The 25,068-nt window shown below is 45.1% G+C and overlaps 1 protein-coding gene across 2 annotated transcripts in view; it reads left to right on the top strand.

Moving 5' to 3' along the window:
• Nucleotides 1–25,068, top strand: part of susd4 (sushi domain containing 4) — a 131,245-nt gene that overhangs the window by 91,344 nt on the left and 14,833 nt on the right. The window contains exons 8-11 of one of the 2 annotated variants that reach the window (XM_078542750.1): nucleotides 510–740; nucleotides 7,014–7,158; nucleotides 19,677–20,071; nucleotides 23,107–23,160. In XM_078542750.1, coding sequence (XP_078398876.1) covers nucleotides 510–740; nucleotides 7,014–7,158; nucleotides 19,677–20,071; nucleotides 23,107–23,117 — 782 coding nt within the window. In that variant the 3' untranslated portion in view covers nucleotides 23,118–23,160. Of the gene's footprint in view, nucleotides 1–509; nucleotides 741–7,013; nucleotides 7,159–19,676; nucleotides 20,072–23,106; nucleotides 23,161–25,068 lie in introns of those variants that run through there. The other variant, XM_078542749.1, reaches the window with a different exon arrangement.

Raw genomic sequence — 25,068 nt, 5'->3', positions numbered from 1 at the left:
AACACCAAATCCAGAACACAAAACAGCTTTATCAAACACCTCAATTCCAACTTTAATCAATAACAGAAATAATTCTGAATCACCTTTGTGCAAGCCCTCTTCGTGCCTAATGTTCATCACCTCTACCAGTGCTCGAACAGTGCCTTTCCCCAGAAGCTCCAGCTTGGGCAGTGAAATACCGCTGAGCTTACAGGTAGGATCATTCAGACGGTCGTGATGGGTGACCTCGAGCAGCTCTGCAAGCAAAGGCCCCAGCTGCATACTGTAGCATCTGAGGTTGGGCCAGGGCAGTGTGGCTGTGTACCAGGTTCACTGGTAGGTTCAGTGGTGGGGAACAGGCATGCTGTCATTCTGAGACAGGACAGCAGGGGCCTCTCCCATGGAGACAAGCCTGCTTTCCTGGGACTGTGCCTTAGCACTCCTGCGGCTCAGCATGAACTTTGACAATTGCAGCACACTGATTTAGAAGATGGAGATGTTATTCTCTCTCTCTTTCTCTGTCTCTGCAGCGTGCCCCCTTCCTCCAATACCGGATCACGGGGACTATGTCTGCCACCCCTATCCCTGCGACCGCTACATCCATGGCACTGTCCTGGAGTTCTACTGTGACCCTGGCTACTCCCTCACCAATGATTACAAATACATCACCTGCCAGTATGGAGAGTGGTTCCCGACCAACCAGGTCTTCTGCCAACAAGTTGGTGGGTGCTTGACGCGAGATGGAAGAGAGCTTTACGGAGGTGGGGCACCCTCTGGGCTATGGCATTAGAGAAAGGTGGTACTGGCAGCAATGTGGAACAAGGCAGGAGGGGGATAATGTTGTGATAAAGATCAGGATCTTGTGCAAGAGCAGAAATGGCTCTGAGTTACAGAGCTCCCTTCATGTAATACTACACGGAAAGCGAGGCTCACATCCAGCAAGTGTTCAGAAAGTGACCAAGCTTAATTAAAGAGACAAGTTGTGAGGCGTCTTTTAGAGGGAGGTAGGAAGGTGGGGGAAGGGGCTCAATAAGACTATTCCTAAGTCTGAAAGGTCACCTCCCAAATCTGTTTCTATTTTTCAAGAAGTCAAGATGTCTCTGCTGCAGTACCAAAATGGCTCTTTTCCTATGTGACTGTGAGAAAGGTAAACTATCCTCCTCGTCCTTCTCCACCTGTCTGCTGACCACACCATCGTCCTCCAACCTCTCCACTCTTGTCCAGCTGGGTGGGACTGCTCTCACCTGCTGCCATTTGTATCTCTCTAATTGCAAACAAAGTATCAGCTGCAATGGTTTCTCTTCCTGCCCCCACACTGTTACCTCTGGTGTCCCCCAAGAATCTATCCTCCTAGGCCTCCTCCTATTTCTCATCTACATGCTGCCACTCAGTGTCAATTTTCACATGAGCACTGACAACACCCACCTCTACCTCACCACAACCATCTCTCTCGACCCCTCCACTGTTGCTAACTTATCGGGCTGCTTATCCGATATTCAGTGCTGGATGAGCAGAAATTTCCTTGGTGGGCGTAAAACACCAGCAGTAGTGATTTAAAGCCTGTAAGTGGCCATTAATTAAGTGGCCCGACGCTTCCCCCCACCACCCCACCCCTCCCTGTAAAATTCCAGACCAGTTGAGGATGCACGGGTTGTTGTGGGATGACCAACACAGGATTTTATGTGCCCCCTGCCAGCGGGGGAGTGTAAAATCCAGCCCACTGTGCACCCTGGGTCAATGTTCCCTCTAAGCTGTATAGGTCTGTGGCAATCCAGAATTTATCGTGCAGGGGACAAACAGGCCACGTACAAGCAGCTGTCCCTTTAAGATGCGTATTGTGTGGGTCGGGAGGGGATAGGATACACTGCACTCTTAAAGGAACCATGCAGTGCAACAAATGGGCTGTGCACAGCAAAGGGAAACTACAGGGGACTTTGCTCTCAGTGTGTCTCAATGGAATGTACATACATAGGTGAGGCTGGCGTAACAAGAATGATCTCAAGTGTAACAAGTGATGTGCCAACCACTGAAAAATCATCAGGAAAGTTTTATAGATCAGGAAACCTCTACTCACTGCATTCAGCACATTTCAATTCCACAACTCCTGCTGCACCTGCCCCCACCCCCACCCTGTGTCCCCACAAACCTATACATCAGCAGGTAGAAGCAGGCTTTGGATGAACTTTGAGATTTTTGTACCAGAGGAATGGGCTTTGATGGGAGAGTTTGGTAGAACCATAGAACCATAGAACACTACAGCACAGAAAACAGGCCATTCGGCCCTTCTAGTCTGTGCCGAAATATTATTCCGCTAGTCCCATTGACCTGCACCTAGTCCATAACCTTCCAGATCTCTCCCATCCATGTATCTATCTAATTTATTCTTAAAACTTAAGAGTGAGCCCGCATTTACCACGTCAGATGGTAGCTTGTTCCACACTCTCACCACTCTCTGAGTGAAGAAGTTCCCCCTAATGTTCCCCCTAAACCTTTCCCCTTTCACCCTAAAGCCATGTCCTCTCGTGTTTATTTCTCCTAATCTAAGTGGAAAGAGCCTACTCACATTTACTCTGTCTATACCCCTCATAATTTTGTAAACTTCTATCAAATCTCCCCTCATTCTTCTACGCTCCAAGGAATAAAGTCCTAACCTGTTTAATCTTTCCCTGTAACTCAACTCCTTAAGACCCGGCAACATCCTAGTAAATCTTCTCTGCACTCTCTCAATCTTACTGATATCCTTCCTGTAGTTAGGTGACCAGAACTGCACACAATACTCCAAAGTTGGCCTCACCAATGTCTTATACAACCTCACCATAACATCCCAACTCCTATACTCAATACTTTGATTTATGAAGGCCAGTATGCCAGAAGCTTTCTTTACAACCTTGTCTGCCTGTGACGCCACTTTCAGGGAATTATGTATCTGAACTCCCAGATCCCTTTGTTCCTCCACACTCCTCAGTGCCCTACCATTTACTGTGTATGTCCTACCTTGGTTTGACCTTCCAAAATGTAACACCTCACACTTTTCTGCATTAAATTCCATCTGCCATTTTCTGGCCCATTTTTCCAGTTGGTCCAGATCTCTCTGCAAGCTTTGAAAGCCTTCCTCGCTGTCCACAACGCCTCCAATCTTAGTGTCATCAGCAAACTTGCTGATCCAATTCACCACATTATCATCCAAATCATTGATATAGACAACAAACAACAATGGTCCCAGTACAGATCCCTGAGGCACACCACTCGTCACAGACCTCCAGTCTGAGAAGCAATCATCCACTACCACTCTCTGTCTTCTCCCACACAGCCAATTTCGAATCCAGTTTACAACCTCTCCATGGATACCAAGTGTCTGAACCTTCTGAACTAACCTCCCATGTGGGACCTTGTCAAAGGCCTTACTAAAGTCCACGTAGACAACATCCACAGCCTGTCCTTCATCTACTTTCTTGGTAACCTCCTCGAAAAACTCTACAAGGTTCGTTAAACACGACCTACCACTCACAAAGCCATGCTGACTATCCTTAATCAGCCCTTGGCTGTCCAAATAATTATATATCCGATCTCTCAGAACACCTTCCAATAATTTACCTACTACTGACGTCAGGCTCACTGGCCTATAATTACCTGGTTTACTTTTGGAGCCTTTTTTAAACAACGGAACAACATGAGCTACCCTCCAATCCTCCAGCACCTCACCCGTGGCTAAGGACATTTTAAATATTTCTGCCAGGGCCCCTGCAATTTCTACACTAGTCTCCCTCAAGGTCCGAGGGAATATCATGTCAGGCCCGGGGGATTTATCTACCTTTATTCGCTGTAAGGCAGCAAGCACCTCCTCTTTAATCTCTATATGTTCCAAGAAACTACTGCTTGTTTCCCTTCCTTCCTTATACACTATGCCAGTTTCCTGAGTAAATACTGATGCAAAAAAACTGTTTAAGATCTCCCCCATCTCGTGAGGCTCCACACATAGACGACCACTCTGATCTTCAAGGGGACCAATTATGTCCCTTACTATCCTTTTACTCTTAATATACTTGTAGAAACCCTTCGGGTTTACCTTCACATTATCTGCCAAAGCAACCTCATGTCTTCTTTTTGCCTTCCTGATTTCCTTTTTTAGTATTTTCTTACATTTTCTATACTCTACAAGTACCTCATTTGCTTCTTGTTGCCTATACCTGCTATACACCTCTCTCTTCTTCTTAACCAGATCGCCAATATCCCTTGAAAACCAAGGTTCCCTATGCCTATTAACTTTGCCTTTAATCCTGACAGGAACATGCAAACTCTGCACTCTCAAAATTTCGCCTTTGAATGCCTTCCACTAACTGAACACATCCTTGCCAGAAAACAACTTATCCCAATCCACTCTTCCTAGATCCTTTCTTATTTCCACAAAATTGGCCTTTCTCCAATTTAGAATCTCAACTCGAGGACCAGACCTATCCTTATCTATAATTAGCTTAAAACTAATGACATTGTGGTCACTGGACCCAAAATGTTCGCCTACACATACTTCTGTCACCTGACCTGTCTGGTTCCCTAATAGGAGTTCAAGTATTGCATCTTCTCTCGTTGGTATCTCTATATATTGATTTAGAAAACTTTCCTGAACACATTTGACAAACTCCAAGCCATCCAGCCCTTTTACAGTATGGGACTCCCAGTCAATATGTGGAACGTTAAAATCTCCTACTATCACAACTTTCTGTTTCTTACATTGGTCTGCTATCTCTCTACAGATTTGCTCCTCCAATTCTCTCTGACTATTGGGCGGTCTATAATACAACCCTATTAGTGTGGTCACACCTTTCCCGTTCCTCAGCTCCACCCACATGGCCTCTGTAGATGAGCCCTCTGGGCTGTCCTGCTTATGCACAGCTGTGATATTTTCCCTGACTAGTAATGCCACTCCTCCCCCTTTCATCCCACCCCCTCTATCACGTCTGAAACAACGGAACCCTGGAACATTGAGCTGCCAGTCCTGCCCCACCTGCAACCAAGTCTCACTAATAGCAATAATGTCGTAATCCCACGTGTCAATCCACGCCCTAAACTCATCTGCCTTTCCGACAATACTCCTTGCATTGAAATAGATGTACCTGAGAACATTTCTATCACGTACGGACCCTTGATTTCTGTCTATACATGCATTCCTCGCTTGACCTTTATCCTCCTCCACCTCACTATCTGCTCTTACACTCTGGTTCCCCTCCCCCTGCAAATCTAGTTTAAACGCCCCGGAGCAGCACTAGCAAACCTACCCGCAAGGATGTTAGTCCCCCTCCAGTTCAGGTGCAAACCGTCCCGTCGGAACAGGTCCCACCTTCCCTGGAACAGAACCCAATTGTCAAGAAACATGAAGCCCTCCCTCCTGCACCATCTCCTTAGCCACGTATTTAGCTGCATTATCCTCCTATTTCTAGCCTCACTAGCACATGGCACGGGTAGCACTTCTGAGATCGCAACCCTGGAGGACCTGTCCTTCAACTTTGAACCTAACTCCCTAAACTCTCTTTGCAGGACCTCCCCCTCCTTCCTATCCACATCACTGGTCCCTACATGGACCACGACATCTGGCTGCTCACCCTCCCTCCTGAGAATACTGAGAGCTCGATCCGAGATATCGCGGACCCTGGCACCAGGGAGGCAACAGACCATCCGGGATTCTCGATCTCTCCCACAGAACCTCCTATCTGTCCCCCTAACTATCGAATCCCCTATCACTACTGCTCTCCTCTTTTCCCTCCCTCCTTTCTGAGCTGAGGGTCCAGTCTCGGTGCCAGAGACACGACCACTACAACTTGTCCCTGGTAGGTCGTCCCCACCAACAGTATCCAAAACGATATACCTATTGTTGATGGGAACGGCCACAGGGGTGCTCTGTTCTTTCTGTCTATTCCCCTTCCCTCTCCTGACATTCACCCAGCTGCCTGCCTCCTGACTTTTAGGGGTGACTGTCTCCCTGAAACTCCTGTCTATTACTGCCTCTGCCTCCCGAATGATCTAAAGTTCATCCAGCTCCAGCTCCAGTTCCCTAACTCGGCTTCTCAGGAGCTGCAGCTGGATGCACCTTTTGCAGGTGTAGTCATCAGGGACAATTGTGCTGTCCATGACTTCCCACATGCTGCATTCGGAGCACTCGACTGCCCCAACTGCTGCCTCCATTACCTACTCCTAATTTACTTAAAGGACTTTACCCGGCCCTACCCCACTGGGAGCAAGCTCATACTCAGCCTCTGCTCGCCTAAGCCTCTCGAGCCAAAGCCTCAAAGCTCCATTCCTTCACTGGGCCGCTCACACACTGGCCGCTCACACGCTGGCCGCTCCTCTTCAGCTTCCCCTTCTTTTATTTTCAATCTCCGCGCTCTTTTTCAACTGACCTGCCTTCAAGATCCGCGCTCTTTTTCAAATGTTGAGTGCAAGAGTCCTTCTCCTCGATTCCCTCTTGAGTCATGGTGACTGCGCTGACTTCTCCCAGAATGCTTCAGTCACTTCTCACCAGCGCCTGTTGGATCTCTGGTACCAGAGGAATGAGATTTGGGTACCAGAGGGATGGGCTTTGATGAGAGAGTTTGGTACCAGAGGAATGAGATTTGGGTACCAGAGGGATGGGCTTTGATGAGAGAGTTAGGTACCAGAGGAATGAGATTTGGGTACCAGAGGAATGAAATTTGGGTACCAGAGGAATGAGATTTGGGTACCAGAGGGATGGGCTTTGATGAGAGAGTTAGGTACCAGAGGAATGAGATTTGGGTACCAGAGGGATGTGCTTTGATGAGAGAGTTAGGATGCCAGTGAGATGGACTTCAGTTGGTTGAATGACCATTTATCATCCTTGACTAGACTTGTTGATTTTGTTGGAGTGAAGCATCGAGAAGATATCCCAGTTGAGTTTAATGACCAGGAAGCTTTAAGTATGCGGCTGATTTCAGATGGCATTACCTAATTTCCCAGCAGGGTTGGTGCTGTTAATTTAGAAGGTGGTGGTTTCACAGTCACTTACTGCTCAATCTCTCTTGCAGATCAAACCTGGTCAGACTCTGAGGAAGCTATCCTCTCCACCTGGAAGATTGTGGCATTCACGGCCATCAGTGTCCTTCTGGCCCTGCTCCTTGTGGTCTTTGTCAAAGCCTTTCATATCAAGCTGAAGTCACCGTGCCAATCTGGGTAAGCAGAAATGGGCACTCCTTAGTGAGGATAGGAGTGTGGGCTGCAACTGGGGAGATTAGACATTGTGTACAGTGAGCACTATCAGTGCTGGGGGAATGAAACATTGCGAACAGTCCATAGCAACATCAACACTCTAAGTTCAGGCCTTAACAGGGGTGAAGCACATAGACCAAAGCTACATCCACACTGTCTTAAGTGAAATACACAGCAGGTCCATTGGTATCCATAAAGAGGGCAAGGAAAAGATTTACAAGAATGGTCCAGAAATGACCATTTCAGTTTAAGGATAAATTGGAGAGGCTGGGGCTGGCCTCCTCAGAGAAGAGAAGGTCGAGAGTAGACTTGATAGAGGTGTTTGAAATCATGAAGGGTCTGGACAGAGTAGATAGAGAGAGACTATTCCCATTGGTGGAAGGATCAAGAACCAGAGGACACCGATATAAGGTGAATGGCGAAAGAATCTAAGGTGACACGAGGAAAGTTTTTTTTACACAGTGAGTGCTTAGGATCTGGAATGCACTGCCTGAGGGTGTTGTGGAGGCAGATTCAGCCGAGACATTCAAAAGGGAATTAGATAAGCATCTGAGGATAAAAAGAAATTGCAGGACCACAGGGAAAAGGCAGGGGGAATGGGGCTAGCTGAGATGATCTTGCAGAAAGCCAGCTTAGACACAACGGACCAAATGGCTTTCAATGCTGTAATCATTCTATGATAAAGAGAACGGACAGGAAAATGTTTCAGCGGAGACATCATCAGAACAGGTTCCGAACAATTCTCAACATCCACATTTGAAAATAATTAATTCTCTTTGCAGCAAAGGGTAACTTTTTGGCATGGATAGAAGATTAGCTAGCTAACAGGAAACAGAGAGTAGGCATAAATGGTTCATTTTCTGGTTGGCAGGATATAATGAATGGTGTGTCAGTGGGATCAGTGCTGGGACCTCAACTCTTTACAATTTATATAAATGACTTGGATGAAGGGACTGAAGGTATGGTTGCTAAATTTGCTGATGACACAAAGATAGGTAGGAAAGTAAATTGTGAAGAGGACATAAGGAGGCTACAAAAGGAGAAAGATAGATTAAGTGAGTGGGCGAAGATCTGGCAAATGGAGTATAATGTAGGAAAATATGAAATTGTCCATTTTGGCAGGATGGATAAAGAAGATGCATATTATCCAAGGGGTGAGAGATTGTAGGGCACTGAGATGCAGAGGGATCTGGGTGTCCTAGGGCATGAATTGCAAAAGGTTAGTGCAGCAAGTAATTAGCAAAGCCAATAGAATGTTATAATTTATTGTGAGGGGAATTGATTACAAGAGTAGGGAGGTTATGCTTTAGTTATACAGGGTATTGGTGAGACCACATCTGGGGCAGAATTTTTAGGTCGGGGTGCGGGCGCGATTGACAGGCCAGGGATCGGCCTGGGAACAGACTGCCACCCGCGATTAGCCCCCAACTGTGATTTCAGGCTGGCTGGGCAATTCACGGCCAGCCAGCGTGAAGCATGCACTGAAATGCTCAGCGCTGCCGGGGTGAGGGCAGGAGGAGGGCGGGCACGGGCGCAGGAGAGTGCAGAATGAAAGTTCCCTGAAAGCAGAGAGCTGCCTCAGGGAGCTGAAGACTTCAAAACAATGAAATAAAGATTTTAAAACCTATTAAAAAAATGTCCATGCATCACAATCAGTCAACTGAACATATACATCATGAAAATCCTGTCCATACATTTTTATTTTTAAAAATTTAATAACAGAAACCTCATCCCGCCCTTGCATGAGGTTTCATCAAAAACGCAAAGCCCGCCTGGCAGAGTCGCTGGTCTGCCAAACGTGGACCACGAAAACCGGGGGCAATTGGAACTTTAACAACTTTAACTGTCGGCGGGCGTGCTTCCAACACTCGCGTGCACCCGCCGACTGAGCTATCGCGCGAGGACAGGATGATGTGTGGACGCTCACCCAACATCATCTCCCATGATTTTGCGTCCGATCAAGTCGGGGACACGCCCACACGCCGACCTAAAAATTCTTCCCCTGAAGTACAGTACCAGTCTCCTTATTTAAGAAAAGATGTAAATGCATTAGAAGCAGTTCAGAGAAGTTTTACTAGACTAATACCAGGAATGGGCAGGTTGTCTTGTGAGGAAAGGTCGGACAGACTAAGCTTGTATCCGCTTGAGTTTAGAAGAGTAAGAGGTGACTTGATTGAAACATAAAATCCTGAGGGGTCTTGACAGGGTGGATGTGGAGAGGATGTTTCATCTTGTGGGAGAATCTAGAACTAGGGGTCACTGTTTAAAAATAAGGGGTCGTCCATTTAAAACAGAGATGAGGGAAATTTTTCTCTCTCTGAGGGTTGTGAGACTTTGGAACTCTCTTCCTCAAAAGGTGGTTGAAGCAGAGTCCTTGAATATTTTTGAGGCAGAGCTAGATAGATTCTTGATAAGCAAGGGGGTGATCGGTTATTGGGGGTAGACGGGAATATGAGGTTACAATCAGATCAGCCATGATCTTATAGAATGGTGGAGCAGGCTTGAGGGGCCGAGTGGCCTATTCCTGCTCCTAATTCGTGTGTCCGTATGTATATAAGCTGGTCATCCCTAACGTCCTTTGAGAAAGGCCTCTCTTGAACTGTTAAAGTCTGTGTGCTGAGGGTACATTCACAGTGTGGTTTGTTAGGAGTTTTCTGCAATGACAATGACGGAATGGTGATGTAGATCCAAGTCAGTATGTAACTTAGAGGTGCTGGTATTGCCATGCGCCTGCTGCCCTTGTCTTTCTAGCTGATTGAGGTCATGTTTTTGGGAGGTGAGTTGATCCTAGTGTATTGGAATTATAACTTCCTGCACTGTGTCTTGGCTTTTCACCCATTGCTCCATGCAATGTGTCAGGAAAGAGCTAATCAGACTATCCTGAAGTCAGCTAATCTTATCTGTGATTCATTCGTCCTTTTTTATTGTAGGAATAATGACCTTCAGTTTTTGCTAGTTCAGTAAGAAAGTAGAAGTCAGTGGAAGAATTTAGATGTGGTGATTACTGTTGAATTAAGACTGACCCTAAAACAATGATCAGTTACACAATAAAACCTAACCAGAGGCAGCAAATTGCTGTAGAATGGTGCATGTTGAAAATTAGTTATTACGGCATAGATGAAGGCCACTTGGCCCATCGAGTCCATGCTAGAAATCCAATCAGTCTCATACCTCACTGTATCCCTGTGGCCCTGCAAGTTTATTTCCCTCAAGTGCCAATCCAATTTCCCTTGTGTAGGCAGTGAGTTCCAGGTCATTACCACTCCCCACTGCACCTCTTGCCCAAAACCTTAAACCTGTGTCCCCTAGTCCTTGTACTATCAGCTCATTGGAACAGCTTTTCTTTGTCTACACCTCGATCAGATCTCCCCTCAATCTCTTTTGCTCCAAGGAAAACAACCTCAGCTTCTCCAACCTAATCTTGTAGCTAAAATCCCTCATCCCTGGAACCATTCTGGTAAGTCTCCTCTGCACTGTCTCAAGAACCCTCACATTCTTCCTAATAGTGTGATGACAAGAACTGGATGTAATATTCTGGGTGTGGGCTAACCTGAGTATTTTAAAGGTTCAACATAACTTCTCTGCTTTTGTACTGAATATCTCTATTTATGAGGCCCAAGATCCCATATTTTTGTTTTGCTATCCACTCTCAATCTGTCCTGTCACCTTCACGGACCTACGCACATGAACCCCCAGGTCCCTCTGTCCCTGCACACTCTTTAGAACTGTCCCATTTGGTCTATATTGCCTCTCCCTGTCCCTTCTGCCAAAGTGCATCACCTCACTCTTCTCTATTACATTTCATTTGCCACTTGTCTTCCTATTCTGCTGATCTATCTAGGTCTTGTTACAGTTGATTGGTATCATCCTCACTGTTTGTCACAACTCCCAGTTTGGTATCGTCAACAAATTTTGAAGTTTTACTCTGTATTAAAATATTCAAATCATTCATAAATGTATAAAAAGCAGTGGTCCCAGCACTGACCCTTGGGGACACCACCATCTACCATCCTCCAGTCTGAAAAACAACCATTTACCACAACTCACTGTTTTCTGTCCTTAAGCCAATTTTTTATCCAAGTTGACACTGATGCTCATATTCCACCAGCCTCAACTTTGTTAACCATCTTTCTTAAAATCCATATAGACAACATCCATTATTTTTCCCTTCATTGACTCTCTCTGTTCCTTCATCGAAAATTTCAATTTGTCAAGCATGATTTGCCTTTTACAAATCCATGCTGGCTCTCCTTAATTAACTGAAATCTCTCCAAATGCCTGTTGATATTTTTTCTGATTGTTATTTCTAAAATCTTCCCCACCACTGATGTTAAACTGGCCAGATTGTAGTTATTAGGAATGTCATTACACCCTTTCTTCAATAATGGTGTTATATTTTCCAATCCTCTGGAACCTCCCCTTTTATTGTTTATTCATTCACGGGGTGTGGGCATTGCTGACCAGACCAGCATTTATTGCCCATTCCTAATTGCTCATTGAGAAGTGCTGTTAGGGAGGGAATTCCTGGATTTTGAGCCAGTGACAGTGAAAGAACGGCGATATATTCCCAAATCAGGATGGTGAGTGACTTGGAGGGGAACCTACAGGCAATGGTGTCCCCGTGTATCTGCAGCCCTGTTAGACCTGCTGAGTTTTTCCAGCATTTTCTGTTTTTGTATCTGCTGCCCTTGCTCTTCTAGGTGGTAGAGGTCATAGGCTTGGAAGGTGCTGTCTAAGGAGCCTTGGTGAGTTGCTGACTCTTAATCTAGGGAAGATTGGAAGATTAAGGCAAGCTCTTCCATTAGCTCCACCCCCACTTCCTTTCACAACTTGGATTGTAAACCATCCGGACTAAGCAATACATGCACTCTAAGCAAAGGCAGCCTTTCCAGTATAACCTGCCTGCCAATTTTCACCCCACCCATTACCTATACCACTTCCGCTTCTGCTGATATTTTGTTGGCATCCTCTTATTTTGTAACCTCCAATAGGAAATGCTTATCAAGTATTCCAGCCTTGCTCTATACCTCTAAGCATATATCACCCTCTTTGTTCTCAATAGGCCCCTCCCCACCTCTGACAGCCCATTTACTATTTACATGCCGGTAGAAGGTTTTAGGGTTCCCTTTTTAAATTAATTCATTTTATTCCCATATTGTCTCTTTGCCAGTCTTATTTTCCTCTGCAATCCCCCTCTCAACCAATTGTATTTGGCTGGTTTTTGTTTGAAGAATTCACCTGACATGTATCATACACACTCTTGTTTTGTTTCATCATTTTCTTTATCTCCATCGTCATCCAAGGAGCTCTGGCTTTGGTTCCTTTAACCTTTCGCCCTTATTGGAATGTACCTGGCCTTACCTGAAACATTGATTGTCCATTGTTCAGTTACAGATTTTTCTGTGAATCTTCAGTTCCATTTTACCATGACTTGATCCCTTCCCATCCCATTGAAGTTTGTCCTCTTCCAATTTTGAAGTTCTGTTTTAGATTGTTCCTTGCTCTTCTCCATTAGTAACGTAACCCTTATGATACGATGATCACTTTTAGCCAAGTGTTCTCCCACAGACATTTGATCCACTTGGCCCACCTCATTCCCCAGCACCAGATCCAGCAATGCCTCCTTCCTAGTTGGAATTTCTCCTGAACACATTTGAGAAATCCCTCTCCCTCCTTTCCCCTTACTCTAACATTACTCCAAAATCAGTATTTGGGTAATTTAAGTCCCTGAATATCACCACTCTATAGTTCTTGTACCTTTCTGTGATTTCCCTGCAGATTTATTCCTCTCTCTCTCTCTCTGACTATTTGGAGGCCTATAGAATACTCCCCAGTGTATAGAATACACTATAGAATATTCCCCAGGCCTATAGAATACTCCCCAGTAGCGCAATCATCTCCTTTTTAATTTCAACTCCAATCAAATGGATTCTATCCTTGCCCTTGCTAGGACATCCTCTTTTTCCAACACTACAATGTTTTCTCTAATCACTACTGCCAACCCACCTCTCTTTTCTCCTTCCTTATCTCTTCTGTACACTCCCTTATCCATGAATATTAAGTACCCAGTCTACTATTTTTAAGCAACATTTCTGTTATTGCCACTACACCATATTACCACATGGCTATTTGTGCTTGTAGCTCACCAACCATATTCACCACACTTTGTGAGTTTACATACGTGCATTCTAAATCTGTTTTTGAATTCCTTGTAGTCCTTCTTAGTGGGCTGCTATGTGATCTGGTACTACTCCCTTCTCTAGTACTATAACATTCTCACTCCATTATGCACCTTATTCATCTTTTCTACTTGTGTATACTGGTGCCCATCCTATTCCAGTTTATTTTAAACCCTCCCAATCACACTAGTGACCCTCCCCAGGAGGATATTGGCCCTAGTCCTGTTTATGTGCAACTTGTCCCTTTTCAATAGATGCCAACATCCCAAGAATCTGAAGCCCTCCCTTGTGCACTGTGCTCAAGCTACGTACTGATCCTCCCTAGCTTCTCATTCCTACTCTCGCTGATGTGTGACACTGAGAGTAATCCAGAGATTACTAACTTTGAGGTCCTACTTTTTAACTACCTCCCTAGCTTCAGAAAGTCTGAGTAAAGGACCTCAATACCTGCCCTCCCTATGTTCAAAAGCCAGATACAATGGAAAATTGACTTGTGGCCACAACCTGAGACGTTAACTCTGTTTCCCTCTCCACAGATGCTGCCAGTCCTGCTGAGTGTTTCCAACATTTTCTTTTGTTATCTATATCTTCTCCTATGTTGTTGGTACCAATGTGTAGCATAGCTTCTGGCTCACTCCCTTACCCCGGAGGATATTCTGCACCCTGTCTGTGACATCCTTCACCCTGGCACCAAGGTGGCAACACACCATGTAGGACTAACGTTGGCAGTTACAGAAACACCTGACTGTCCCGCTAACTATGGAATATCCTATAATAACTGCATTTCTCCGCTTTGCTGGTCCCTCCTGTGCAGTCCCTTACCCATTGATGGTGTGGTCTTGACTGCACTTTGAGGTGTTGTCAATCCCAGCAGTCTGCAAAGCTGAGAACCAATCTGAGAGTGACAAACATCCCAAAGACTCCCGCACTTCCTGCCTCTTCTGGATAGCCACCCATCTACTATCCTGAACTCTTACTGCCTGTCGGGGGACCAAATCCTGGAACATACAATCTAAGAAACTCTCATCTGCCTGATGCTCCGCGGTGACTCCAGATCCCTCAAGCTCAAAAACCCTGATCTTGAGCTCAAGTAAACACTTCCTACACATGTGGCTCCGCCAAGACACATGGGATGTTTTTTTCCAGTTTATTTGTTCATGGGATATCGGTGTCAGGGTTGGGCCAGGACCTACTGCCCATCACCCCTAATTGCCCCTGAGAAGGTGGTGGTGAGCTACCTTCAACTGCTGCAGTCCAGGTAAATCCACGGTGCTGCTAGGGCATGACTGCCAGGATTTTGACCCAGCGACAGTGAAGGAACGGTGATATAGTTCCAAGTCAGGAGGGTGAGTGGCTTTGAGAGGAACTTGTGTCCTGAAGTTCTCACACGATGCAGGAATTGCAAGTAACAGGTTTCAGCTGCCCATACACGATTTTTTAAAATTTCTATTCCCTCTTTTAGAATCTAGTTAGTACCTTGTTTAAACTATTCATTTTAATTAATGGTTCAGCCCTCACTGTGTCTCCCGCTCCCTCTCTCAGACTGCTCCTTGTTTTCTCAAAATACCAGAGCAGCACCTCCTCCCACACTCCACCAAATTCCAACATTCCACATACCTGAGTTCACTCCTGCCAGCAGTAATTACCAGTTCTAACCAGCCACTTAATTAACTAACTGTGTAACGACACTAGCAGGCAACTTATTTACCACTGACATGTGAAAGAAACTACAAGTTAAGGTTAAAATTAAGTTAAACACTCAATCCTACAACACAGTACTCCATGCATGTTATAGCAGCTTGCTATAGACAGAGCCAAGTAATCTGACAACCAAAGGATCACATTAGAGCTCTACGTCCTGCCGCATCCATTTGTGAATGATGGTGGACAATTAAATAACTACCTGGATGAGGAGGCTCCACAAATATCCCTTTCCTCAATGATAGTGGAGCCTAATACATCAATGCAAAAGAAAAGGCTGAAGCCAAAGGTGCCAGGTGGATGGCCCATCTCAGCCTCCTGAGGTCCCTAGTATCACAGTTGCCAATCTTTAACTCATTAGATTCACTCCACGTGATATAAGGAAACAGCTGAAGGCAGTGGATACTGCAAAGGCTATGGGTCCTGACAATATGCTGGCAATAGTACTGGAGACTTATGCTCCAGAACTTGCCACACCCCTGGCCAAGCTGTTCTAGTACAGCTACAACACTGAAAATTGCCCAGGTATGTCCTGTACACAAAAAGCAGGATAAATGCAATCCAGCCAATTACTGCCCCATCTGAATCAGAAAAGTGATGGAAGGAGTCGTTGACAGTGCTATTAAGTGGCACTTACTCAGCAATAACCTGCTCACTGACACTCAGTTTGGGTTCCGCCAGGGCCACTCTTGACCTCATTACAGCCTTGGTTCAAACATGGACAATAGAGCAGAATTTCAGAGGTGAGGTGAGAGTGACTGCCCTTGACATCAAGGCAGCATTTGACCGAGTGTGGCATCAAGGAGGCCTAGCAAAACTGGAGTCAATGAGAATCAGGGGGAAAACTCTCTGCTGGTTGGAGTCATACCTAGCACAAAGGAAGATGGTTGTGGTTGTTGGAGGTCAGTCACCTCAGCTCCAGGACATCACTGCAGGAGTTCCTCAGGGTAGTTTCTTAAACCCAACCATCTTCAGCTGCTTCCTTGACCTCCCTTCAACACATGATCAGAAATGGGGCTGTTCACTGATGATTGTGCAGTGATCAGTAGCATTTGCAACTCCTAAGATAATGAAATAGTCTGTACTCACATGCAGCAAAACCTGGACTTAACTTTCAGCCTTGGACTGATGAGTGGCAAGTAACACTCATGACACATAAGTGCCGGGCAATGACAATCTTCCCTTCATGTTCAATGGTATTACCATCACTGAATCCCCAACCATCAACATCCTAGGGGTTATCATTGATGAGAAATTTAACTGGACCAGACATGTAAATACTGTGGGTACAAGAGCAAGTCAGGGGCTGGGAATTCTGCAGTAGGTAACTTGCCTCCAACTCCCCAAAGCCTGCTTATTATCTACAAGGCAGAAGGCAGGATACTCTCCACTTGCCTGGATGAGTGCAGCTCCAACAACACTCAAGAAGCTTGACATAATCCAAAACAAAGCAGCCCACTTGATTGGCACCACATCCACAAACATTCATTCCCTCCACCACCAACGCACAGTAGCAGCAGTGTGTACCATCGACAAGATGCACTGCAGCAATTTGCTATGGCTCCTTCAACAGCGCCTTCCAAACCCATGACCTCTACCACCTAAAAGAACAGGGGCAGCAAACACATGAGAACACTGTAGGTCAGCAAACCCACACCTCCCCTCTTATACTCCTAACTCCAAGGTTTGGCCTGAACTGGTCCTGTTGGAGAAAATGATCAATGCTCACAACTCTTCCTTTTCATAGTTCATTTTAACTTTGAAAAATGTACGAATGTTAGTACCCTACTCCCCTTAGGTTAGATCAGTACTTACATTTGCTGTTTACCATCAATAACTTACAATTGTCAGTACCTCACTCCCCTTTTAAGCTGAATCTGTATCATATTCACAAACACTGTTCCCATAACTTCTGAGCTGCACTCACACTATTAACCCTTGCTACTTCTATTCCAGCCATTTCTTTAGCTTAGTTGTCTCGTTTTAGTTCATCCAATTCCCTTATTAAACTTATTTTCTGAGCTTCATGCTATGCAGTACTGCCACTGCTGTGTGCTGTGGCTTTTACTGTTGTCTGCTTCGGCTGTTACTGCTATCTGCTACTACACTACTACTCTTACTGCCAAAGCACATTTTTCTTAAAACTACCAAAAAAGCACAGCCGTGACAAAGATTGTGGCAAAACCTCCCCAAATCTGTGTCTTTTACACATTGTAACAATCTCATATCCTGGTTTATGAATAGCCCATTCATGTATGATGGCATTTCGATGGGTAAGTTCCTGGTTATCACATCAACTATGTATTGCTCTACTCTAAAAGTTCTCTGGGAATGTCCAAGGTATGTGGGGGCACATTCAGTGACTCCAAATCTGTAGGTATTATTTACAGTTCTACAGTTTGTAAACACAGACCCATTGGGTGGCCTGATGGCTTGGTTAGCTGTGTCCCGACTAGTATATTGAAAAACTCACTTGTGTCTATCAGCTTTCCAAGATCCCATGAAATGCTGGGAGGCAGAGTTTGGCCAATTTCTGAAAATTATTCATTACAAACGGCCCTTTTTGCAGTTCCTTTTTTTGGTTTTAAATATTGATTTATTTTAAGCTGAATGCGTTCTTGCTAAAGACTGGCTACAGAACTCGACCACCAGGTGACTGATGTCCAACTGTTCAGATCATCTGACACTTTTAAACCACTTCTCCTGTTTCTTGCTGAGCCATGATCTGACACATTAACTTTCACTGTCAGCTTTTAAAGTTGAATGCATTCTTGATGAAGGACCAACTACAACACCACCATCTCCATGTTCCCCTCCAAACCACACACATCCTGACTTGGAACTATATCACTATTCCTTCACTGTCTTTAGTCAAAATCCTGAAACTTCCTTCCTAACAGTACCTACACCAGATGAGTGTGGCAGTTCACCATGATTTTCTCAAGAGCAATTAGGGATGGATAATAATTGCTGGCCTTGCCAGCACCACTCACACGCCACAAATGAATAGAAGAAAACTAAATTTTAGAAAGAGATCAGCCCTTAAAATTCACTCATTCACAAAATTCCCCAACTTTAGCACTCTAGAGAACCAGCACTCCTTCCAACTGGACTCATGCATTAGCAAAAGTCTTCTGTGTTTATAGTTGCAAAAATTCCAAGACCTGAGTCAGCCCCTGCTGACAGCAATTACCAGTTACTGAATTAACTAACTGTCCAACTAGAACCAGTAAACAGCTTGTTTACCATTTACTAAGACTCTGAAAGTACAAGTTAAGTTAAATGTTTCACTTATTTATCTTTAAACAGGATGTGGGTGTCGTTGGCTGGGCCAGCAATTATTGCCATCCCTAATTGCCCTTGAGAAGGTGGTGGTGAGCTGCCTTCTTGAACTGTTCCAGTCCATGTGCCGTAGGTACACCCGCAGTGCTGTTAGGGAGGGAGTTCCAGGATTTTGACCCAGCGACAGTGAAGGAACGGCGATATGTTTCCAAGTCAGGATGGTGAGTGACTTGGAGTGGAATGACAAGGTGGTGGTGTTCCCATCTATCTGCTGCCTTTGTCCTTCTACATAGTAGTGGTCATGGGTATGGAAGGTGCTGTTGAAGGAACCCTGGTGGGTTCCTGCAGTGCATCTTGTAGATGGTACACACTGTTGCCGTGATGCGTTGGTTGTGGAGGGTGTGAAAGTTTAGGGTGATGGATGAGGTGCCAATCATGCAGGCTGCTTTATCCTGGATGGTTTCAAGCTTCTTGAGTGTTGTGGGAGCTGCACTCATCAAGTGGGGAGTATTCCATCACACTCCTAATTTGTGCCTTGTAGAAGGTGAACAGGCTTTGGAGATTCAGGAGGTGAGTTACTCGCCACAGGATTCTTAGCCTCTGACTTGCTTATGTAGCCACAGTATTTATATGGCTGATCCAGTTCAGTTTCTGGTCAATGGTAACCCTCAGGATGGTGATAACGGAGGATTCAGCGATGGTAATGCCATTGAATGCCAAAGGGAGATGGTTAGATTCTCTTTTGTTGAAGATGGTCATTGCCTGGCGCTTGTGTGACACAAATGATACTATTTGACACTAAGCCAAATAAGGAGACATTAACACTGGTGAAAAAACCTAGTCAAAGAGGTTTTAAAGAACATCTTCAAGAATGAAAAGGTAAACAAGCAGAAAGGTTTAGGGAGGGAATTGTGGAGCTCAGAGCCTTGGCAGCTGAAGACACAGCCACCAATGTTGCGATTAAAATCGGGGGATGTGCAATTGGCCAGAATTGGAGGAGTGCGATCTCGAAGGGTTGTAAGTCTGGAGGAGGTTACAGAGATAGGGAGGGACTTGAGCTCAAGTGTGAGAATTTTAAAATCAGTATGTTGTCAGACTGAGAACCAGTGTAGGTCAGGGAACACAGGGGTGTTGGGACTTGGTGCAAATTAGGAAACAGGGCCAGAGAGTTTTGGATGAGTTTGAGTTTATGGAGGGTGGAAAATGGGAAGCTGGCCATGACTGCGTTGGAATAGTCAAGTCTAGATGTAATAAAAAGTGAGTATATGCACTTTCTCCTCCTCCTCTAACAAGCGCCATTTTTGAATTGTATTCCGGTAGTGATCAAGATGCTTCAAGTAGCCGAAATTTTGTGGTGGTTGATGGAGTGCCAGTCGTATTGCCCACCTATGACGAGGCTGTGTGTAACAGCACGAATAACGGCTCTGCTCCCGAGGTCACAACCCCTGCAAGACAGGCTGATGAGGCAACTGAAGCGGATGACCAGAACCCTCCAGCCTATCCTGGCCATGCTGCTGACCCAGTCGTAGCTGCAAATCCTACACCCGTGGACCGGCCTGGCCAATTGGACTGCTCAGGGGGTGGGGAAGGGGAGGATTCGTCACCATCAATGTCGTTTGGTACAGCAGCTACACATCCGATTACAGAAGAAATCATCGACGGCCCAGAGACAGAGAACACAGCTTCAACGTCTCCCAGTATTAACATTGCAGACGGTGAGTGTTCAGTACTCGCGCTGCCTCATGGAACAGAAGGAACTGTGAGGCTTGGAGTTTTGTGCGTTTAATGGCAAACTGCAGAGGGAAAATGGCTGGGCAGGAGAAGTGCGTAGTGGGTGGTGGTAAGAGATTCTGGGGCTTGTTGACAGTTTACGAAGCCTTGGAAAACTGACTCAAAGTGTGGCAAATGATAGCATTCCCAACGGAGGAGAATTCAGTGGAACCTAGGCAGTTGGCAACATAGCCATCAATGGTGGAACAAAGTGTGAGCGGGAAGTGATGCGCATGAGATTTAAGTCATAGAAATGGAGAGTTTGGGAGGTGTTTTAAGTCTGGAAAAGGTTATAGAGATATAGAAAGACAAGTCCTCAGAGGGATTTAAATGTAAGGATGAGAATTTTGAATGGAACTTGTTGTGGTATTTGGCATATGGGCAGCAGAGTCTTGGATAAGCTGAAGTTAATGGAGGCTGGAGGTTGGGAGCCCTGTCATGATAGCATATGAATAGTGCTGGTTTGGGGGCTTGTAGAGTTTGTTAGGGGGTATATTCATACTGCTGGTTAGGGATGTAGCGGTAATTGGGGCTTATTGCAATGAGTTAAATCTCTATTAGGGTGATTGGGGTTTATTGAAATGGTAAAGACTCCATTGTGTGATGTGGGATTTAATGCAGTGGGTTAAATCTCCATTGAGCGACTGAACTTTATTACAGTGATTTAATCGCCATTAGGTTATTGGAATTTATCCCAGTGACTTAAATCTGCATGGGGGTGATTTGCATTTATTACAATGGGTTAAATCTCTACTATGGCAAAATAGTTGCCAAGTCCCTCACTCCAATGTGACTGACCCCCCCATTTACCCCCAACTCATCATGTGGAGAGAGTTAATATCAGAGCCATTATGGTGCCTGGAGAAATCCTCACTTTCTTAACAAAGACATTATGCACTGGAGGTACCACAGGAGCAACTACAATCAAGAGAAGGCACATGATTGAAGAAGAGGGATTACCAAGCAATCACTAGGGTGGGATAGTATCAGTGAGGGAACAGCAGGTTTCAGATAGGCTGCAGGATCTCCTACTTCATGGTACAGCCAAGCTGTTCAGTTGATGTTTGTTAAGGAGATGAAGTCTGTCCCTTGGGTGATGACTATAGTGTAGAGCTCTCTCTGCTGGGTTCTCTGCTGGCGAAGTATAATTAAAGTTGCTCAGTAGTGGCTGCCTCCAGTTGGGCACGTGTTAGTCTTACTCAGTGCAACACACAATAGAAAGATGACAGTGAGGCTGGGATGGAATTTTCTTTTACATTTCATTTGAGAAATTAAGAACTGAAGAACATTGTGTCACATTGCCAGAGCTTCTGATGTTGATTTTGAGGAAGTTTGAGCAATTTGAGAGATTGCTCCATGTGCACATTGTATTCAGGTAAACACAGTGGCCAGAATTTTGTGTCCTGCGGTTGGCGCACGCCCGACCTGAACGGACAGGAAATAGCGCGAGTTGACGTCGGGCAAGCGTCCCGACTTCATCGCGCAGTCGCACGATATTTCTCTTGGCAGGCGCATGCGGCAGTCACAAACGCGCCCACTGACAATTAAAGAGCAATTAAGCCTATTAGCGATGCAATTAGCAGCGACTTTACGTGGCCCGTCCACATTTAGGGTTGGCAGGCAGGCATCCCAGGCGGCATTCACATTTTTGCTCAAACCTCAATCCAGGGCGGGATGAAATCTCCGTGGGGAAATAAAATAACAAGGGATATCCGTGGCCTGGTTTTTTATGAGGTATGCTTTCAGGTGCTTAATTGTGCTGCATGGACATATTTTGCAGCATTTGTGTCATTTCCTTTAGTCTGTGGAGGTCTACAGCTCCCTGGGGCAGCTGTCTGCCTTCAGGGAGCTCGCTAGAAGCGCTCACCCACACCCTCAGTTAGGCTGGTGCCTGCCCTCTTCCTGCCCCCACCTCAGCAGTGCTGAGCATTTCTCAGTGCGCATTTCATGCTGGCCGGCTGTTAATTCGCCAGCCAGTGTGAAATCGCGGTCAGGGGCGATTGCAACCAGAGGCCCATTTGTCGTCCCATTCTGGGCCCGCCAATCCCATGCGCCCAACGAACGAAAAATTCAGGCCAGTGAGTCAGCACAGTACATAATTGAAAAATAACACTGAAGACATATTTGGGGACAATGTGGGAATTCAACCCTATTAAAGAGGACTGGTGTCATTACAAACGAAGGTTACACCTTTGGCTGAAAGCAAATAAAAAATAGGAGATGGAGATAAAGTAAATGTTTTCCTCACTATGATGGGGCCAGATGCTTTTGAAGCAGTATCTAACCAGTGTTGCCCACAAGACCCCAGTACTATGGAATATGCTGAAATTAATGAGACTCTGGACTCATATTATGGCATGACTATGAATGAGATTACACTGAGAGTTGCATTCCATTCAAGGAAACAGCTACCAAGTGAGACTGTTACAGATTACATTCTCGAATTAAAGAAACTCTCATAACTATGGGTATGGTGCAAACTTAGAAATTAACCTCAGAGATACGTTAGGAGACTGAAGAGAAGTGGAAATGTGATGAAATTTATCTTCAGTTCTAAAGAAGGGTCATACGAACTCAAGACGTTAACTCTGTTTCTCTCTCCACAGATGCTGTTAGACCTGCTGAGTTTTTCCAGCATTTTCTGTTTTTGTTTCAGATTTCCAGCATCTGTCGTATTTTGCTTTTATCAACGTATGTCAGGGTCTTTGATTAAGACAAATCAATCAATGTCACAGCCCCAGCCATCAAGAGGAGTTGGTAGTCAAAGATAAAGTTCAGGGTTGACAGGATCAGAGATGTTGAGGGAGCCAGCTAATAGGAATGGATGGAGATACCCAGATAGAAAGAGAAAGAAGCCAGGTAGGTTAATTGAAAGTATGTAGAAAGGAAGAAGAAAAAAGTTGTTCTTTTCATTATCTCTTGTTGAATGATGATATTTTTGTTAAACACTGCTGAGAAACAGGAACTTACCTTTGCCCAGGTAGAGGTTAAGGACTCCAATTCCTGGCAGGCCCAAGAGTTCCAGGCATGCGAGGAGCAAGGCAGGGTGACAAGCCACACGTGCTCCATTTTGTTTTCTCTTTAGTTAAAGGGCCCAGCCTCTGGAACATTGGGAATGTGCTGCAGTGGCACAAAAACAAGGATCATGGGACCCAGCCTTGGCATTTTAACTAGGGGAGTCCTGGGACCAAGAGGAGTAAATGCAGAGAGGGGTAACCCAGGGAGAGGTCCGATAGAGAGAGGACCTAGAGAGGGAGACTACTGGGTAACGAGCCACCAGGTGGAGACCACCAATAGGAACCAATGGGGAGAGGAGCAAAGAAAAAGGCTCCAAGCAGTAGAAGTACTGCTGTTGACAGGCTCCATGTAGTGAGGGCTCAGGAAATACCCTGGAGACCTAGAAAGACAGTGGAAGGTCGGTGACCCTGTGCTGAGGATTGTTGGGGAAAGAGTAACCCTTTGAAGCAGTGGTGTTCTGCACAACATGGCTGAACAGCTGGAGTTGTGCCAGTGAGTCAGTGCTGGATTTCAGCCTCGGGAAGCTATTGGATGTAGTCTCAGGAGAAGAGATTGAACCATTAGGGGATGAGCAGTTGTTGCAGCAATCTAAATCAGAGCAACCTTTGGAGGGAGTTCAGAAACTAGATCTTCAGAAGTGTAGACCTGAAATCACTTGTGAGGGAGACAGAGTTTTAATGAGATTGTGTGAATCACACTGGACACTGATGTCTGGGATAGGTTGCTGAGAAACCCGTGGGATCTGTCTTGGTCACGTCTGCCATTTATGGTGCAGCATAGTGTGTTGTTTCACATGTACCTCATATTAATTCTGAATGTTGGAGTACAATATAGATATTGTAAATTGTTCTACTTTTCTGAGTTTATATCGTAAAGTTTATTCTGTTTGTTTAAAAACCATGGAATCTGGTGGCCTTATTCTCTTAGTAAGTACCTAGGATTTCAAGCTTTGTCTACTTTAAACTGGTGGCCAACTGGATTGTAATCTTTTTTACCCAGCCCTAATTGTCTCATAACAACACATACTGTGTGAAGCAAAAAACAAATTTATTTACTTTTTTTTAAAAAAGAGACATGGTGACCAAGTGGGAAGGCATTGATTTCGAAAACTAAAACAAACGGATTAATTCCCTGTCCATGCCGGGCTTAAATCTCTCTTCAATATATCAGCTGTGGCTCAATGGGTAGCACTCTTGCCTCTGAGCTTACAAGACTTTGGGTTCAAGCCTAAATCCAGGCCTTGAATGCAAAAAGACTGACAATCCAGTGCAGTACCAAGGCAATACAGCGCTGTTTGAGGTGCTGTCTTTTGTGGGGGTTGGTTAGCTCAGTTGGTTAGAAGGTGATGCAGAATGATGCTAACAATGTGAGTTCAATCCCTTTACTGGCTGTGGTAGCCTATGAAGGCCTGCTTCCTTGTCTTGCCCCATGCTTGATGTGGAGTGGTGACCCTCAAGTTGGAGATAACCTATTGTCTCTCTCTAATAGAGAGGGATGTCTTTGGTCCTTTGTAAGCTATAGCTAATTACATTTATTTTACATGTAAATTACTCTGGTCATATTGGTTGTATATGTTTTGGTTGTGATTACAGGAGAAACAGGTCTGCAATCCAACCTGTTAAATTTTCAAGTATTGGTGATATTTGTTTAGTCATTTATATTCTGTAAAATTATGTACGTGTACCATTTTACATTTTGATGAGTAAGTTTTTTTCAAATGAGGAGGGAGTGTAGTATAGAGCCCTCTCTGCTGCCCTCTCTGTTGAGAAAGTGTAAATAAGGCTGCTAAACAACAGCTGCCTGCACTTGAGCATGAATTACTCAGTGCAATACACATGGAAAACATCATCATTGTTTTTAATCATTCTCCCTCTTCCCAAATCCAAGCTTCCCCATGGACGGGAGGGGGCAGCAGAACTTTGAG

Source organism: Cetorhinus maximus, chromosome 5, assembly GCF_964194155.1.
Source record: "Cetorhinus maximus chromosome 5, sCetMax3.hap1.1, whole genome shotgun sequence".
Classification (NCBI taxonomy): domain Eukaryota; kingdom Metazoa; phylum Chordata; class Chondrichthyes; order Lamniformes; family Cetorhinidae; genus Cetorhinus; species Cetorhinus maximus.
Note: the sequence above shows the minus strand (reverse complement) of the source record. Positions and strands in the feature narration are given on the sequence as shown.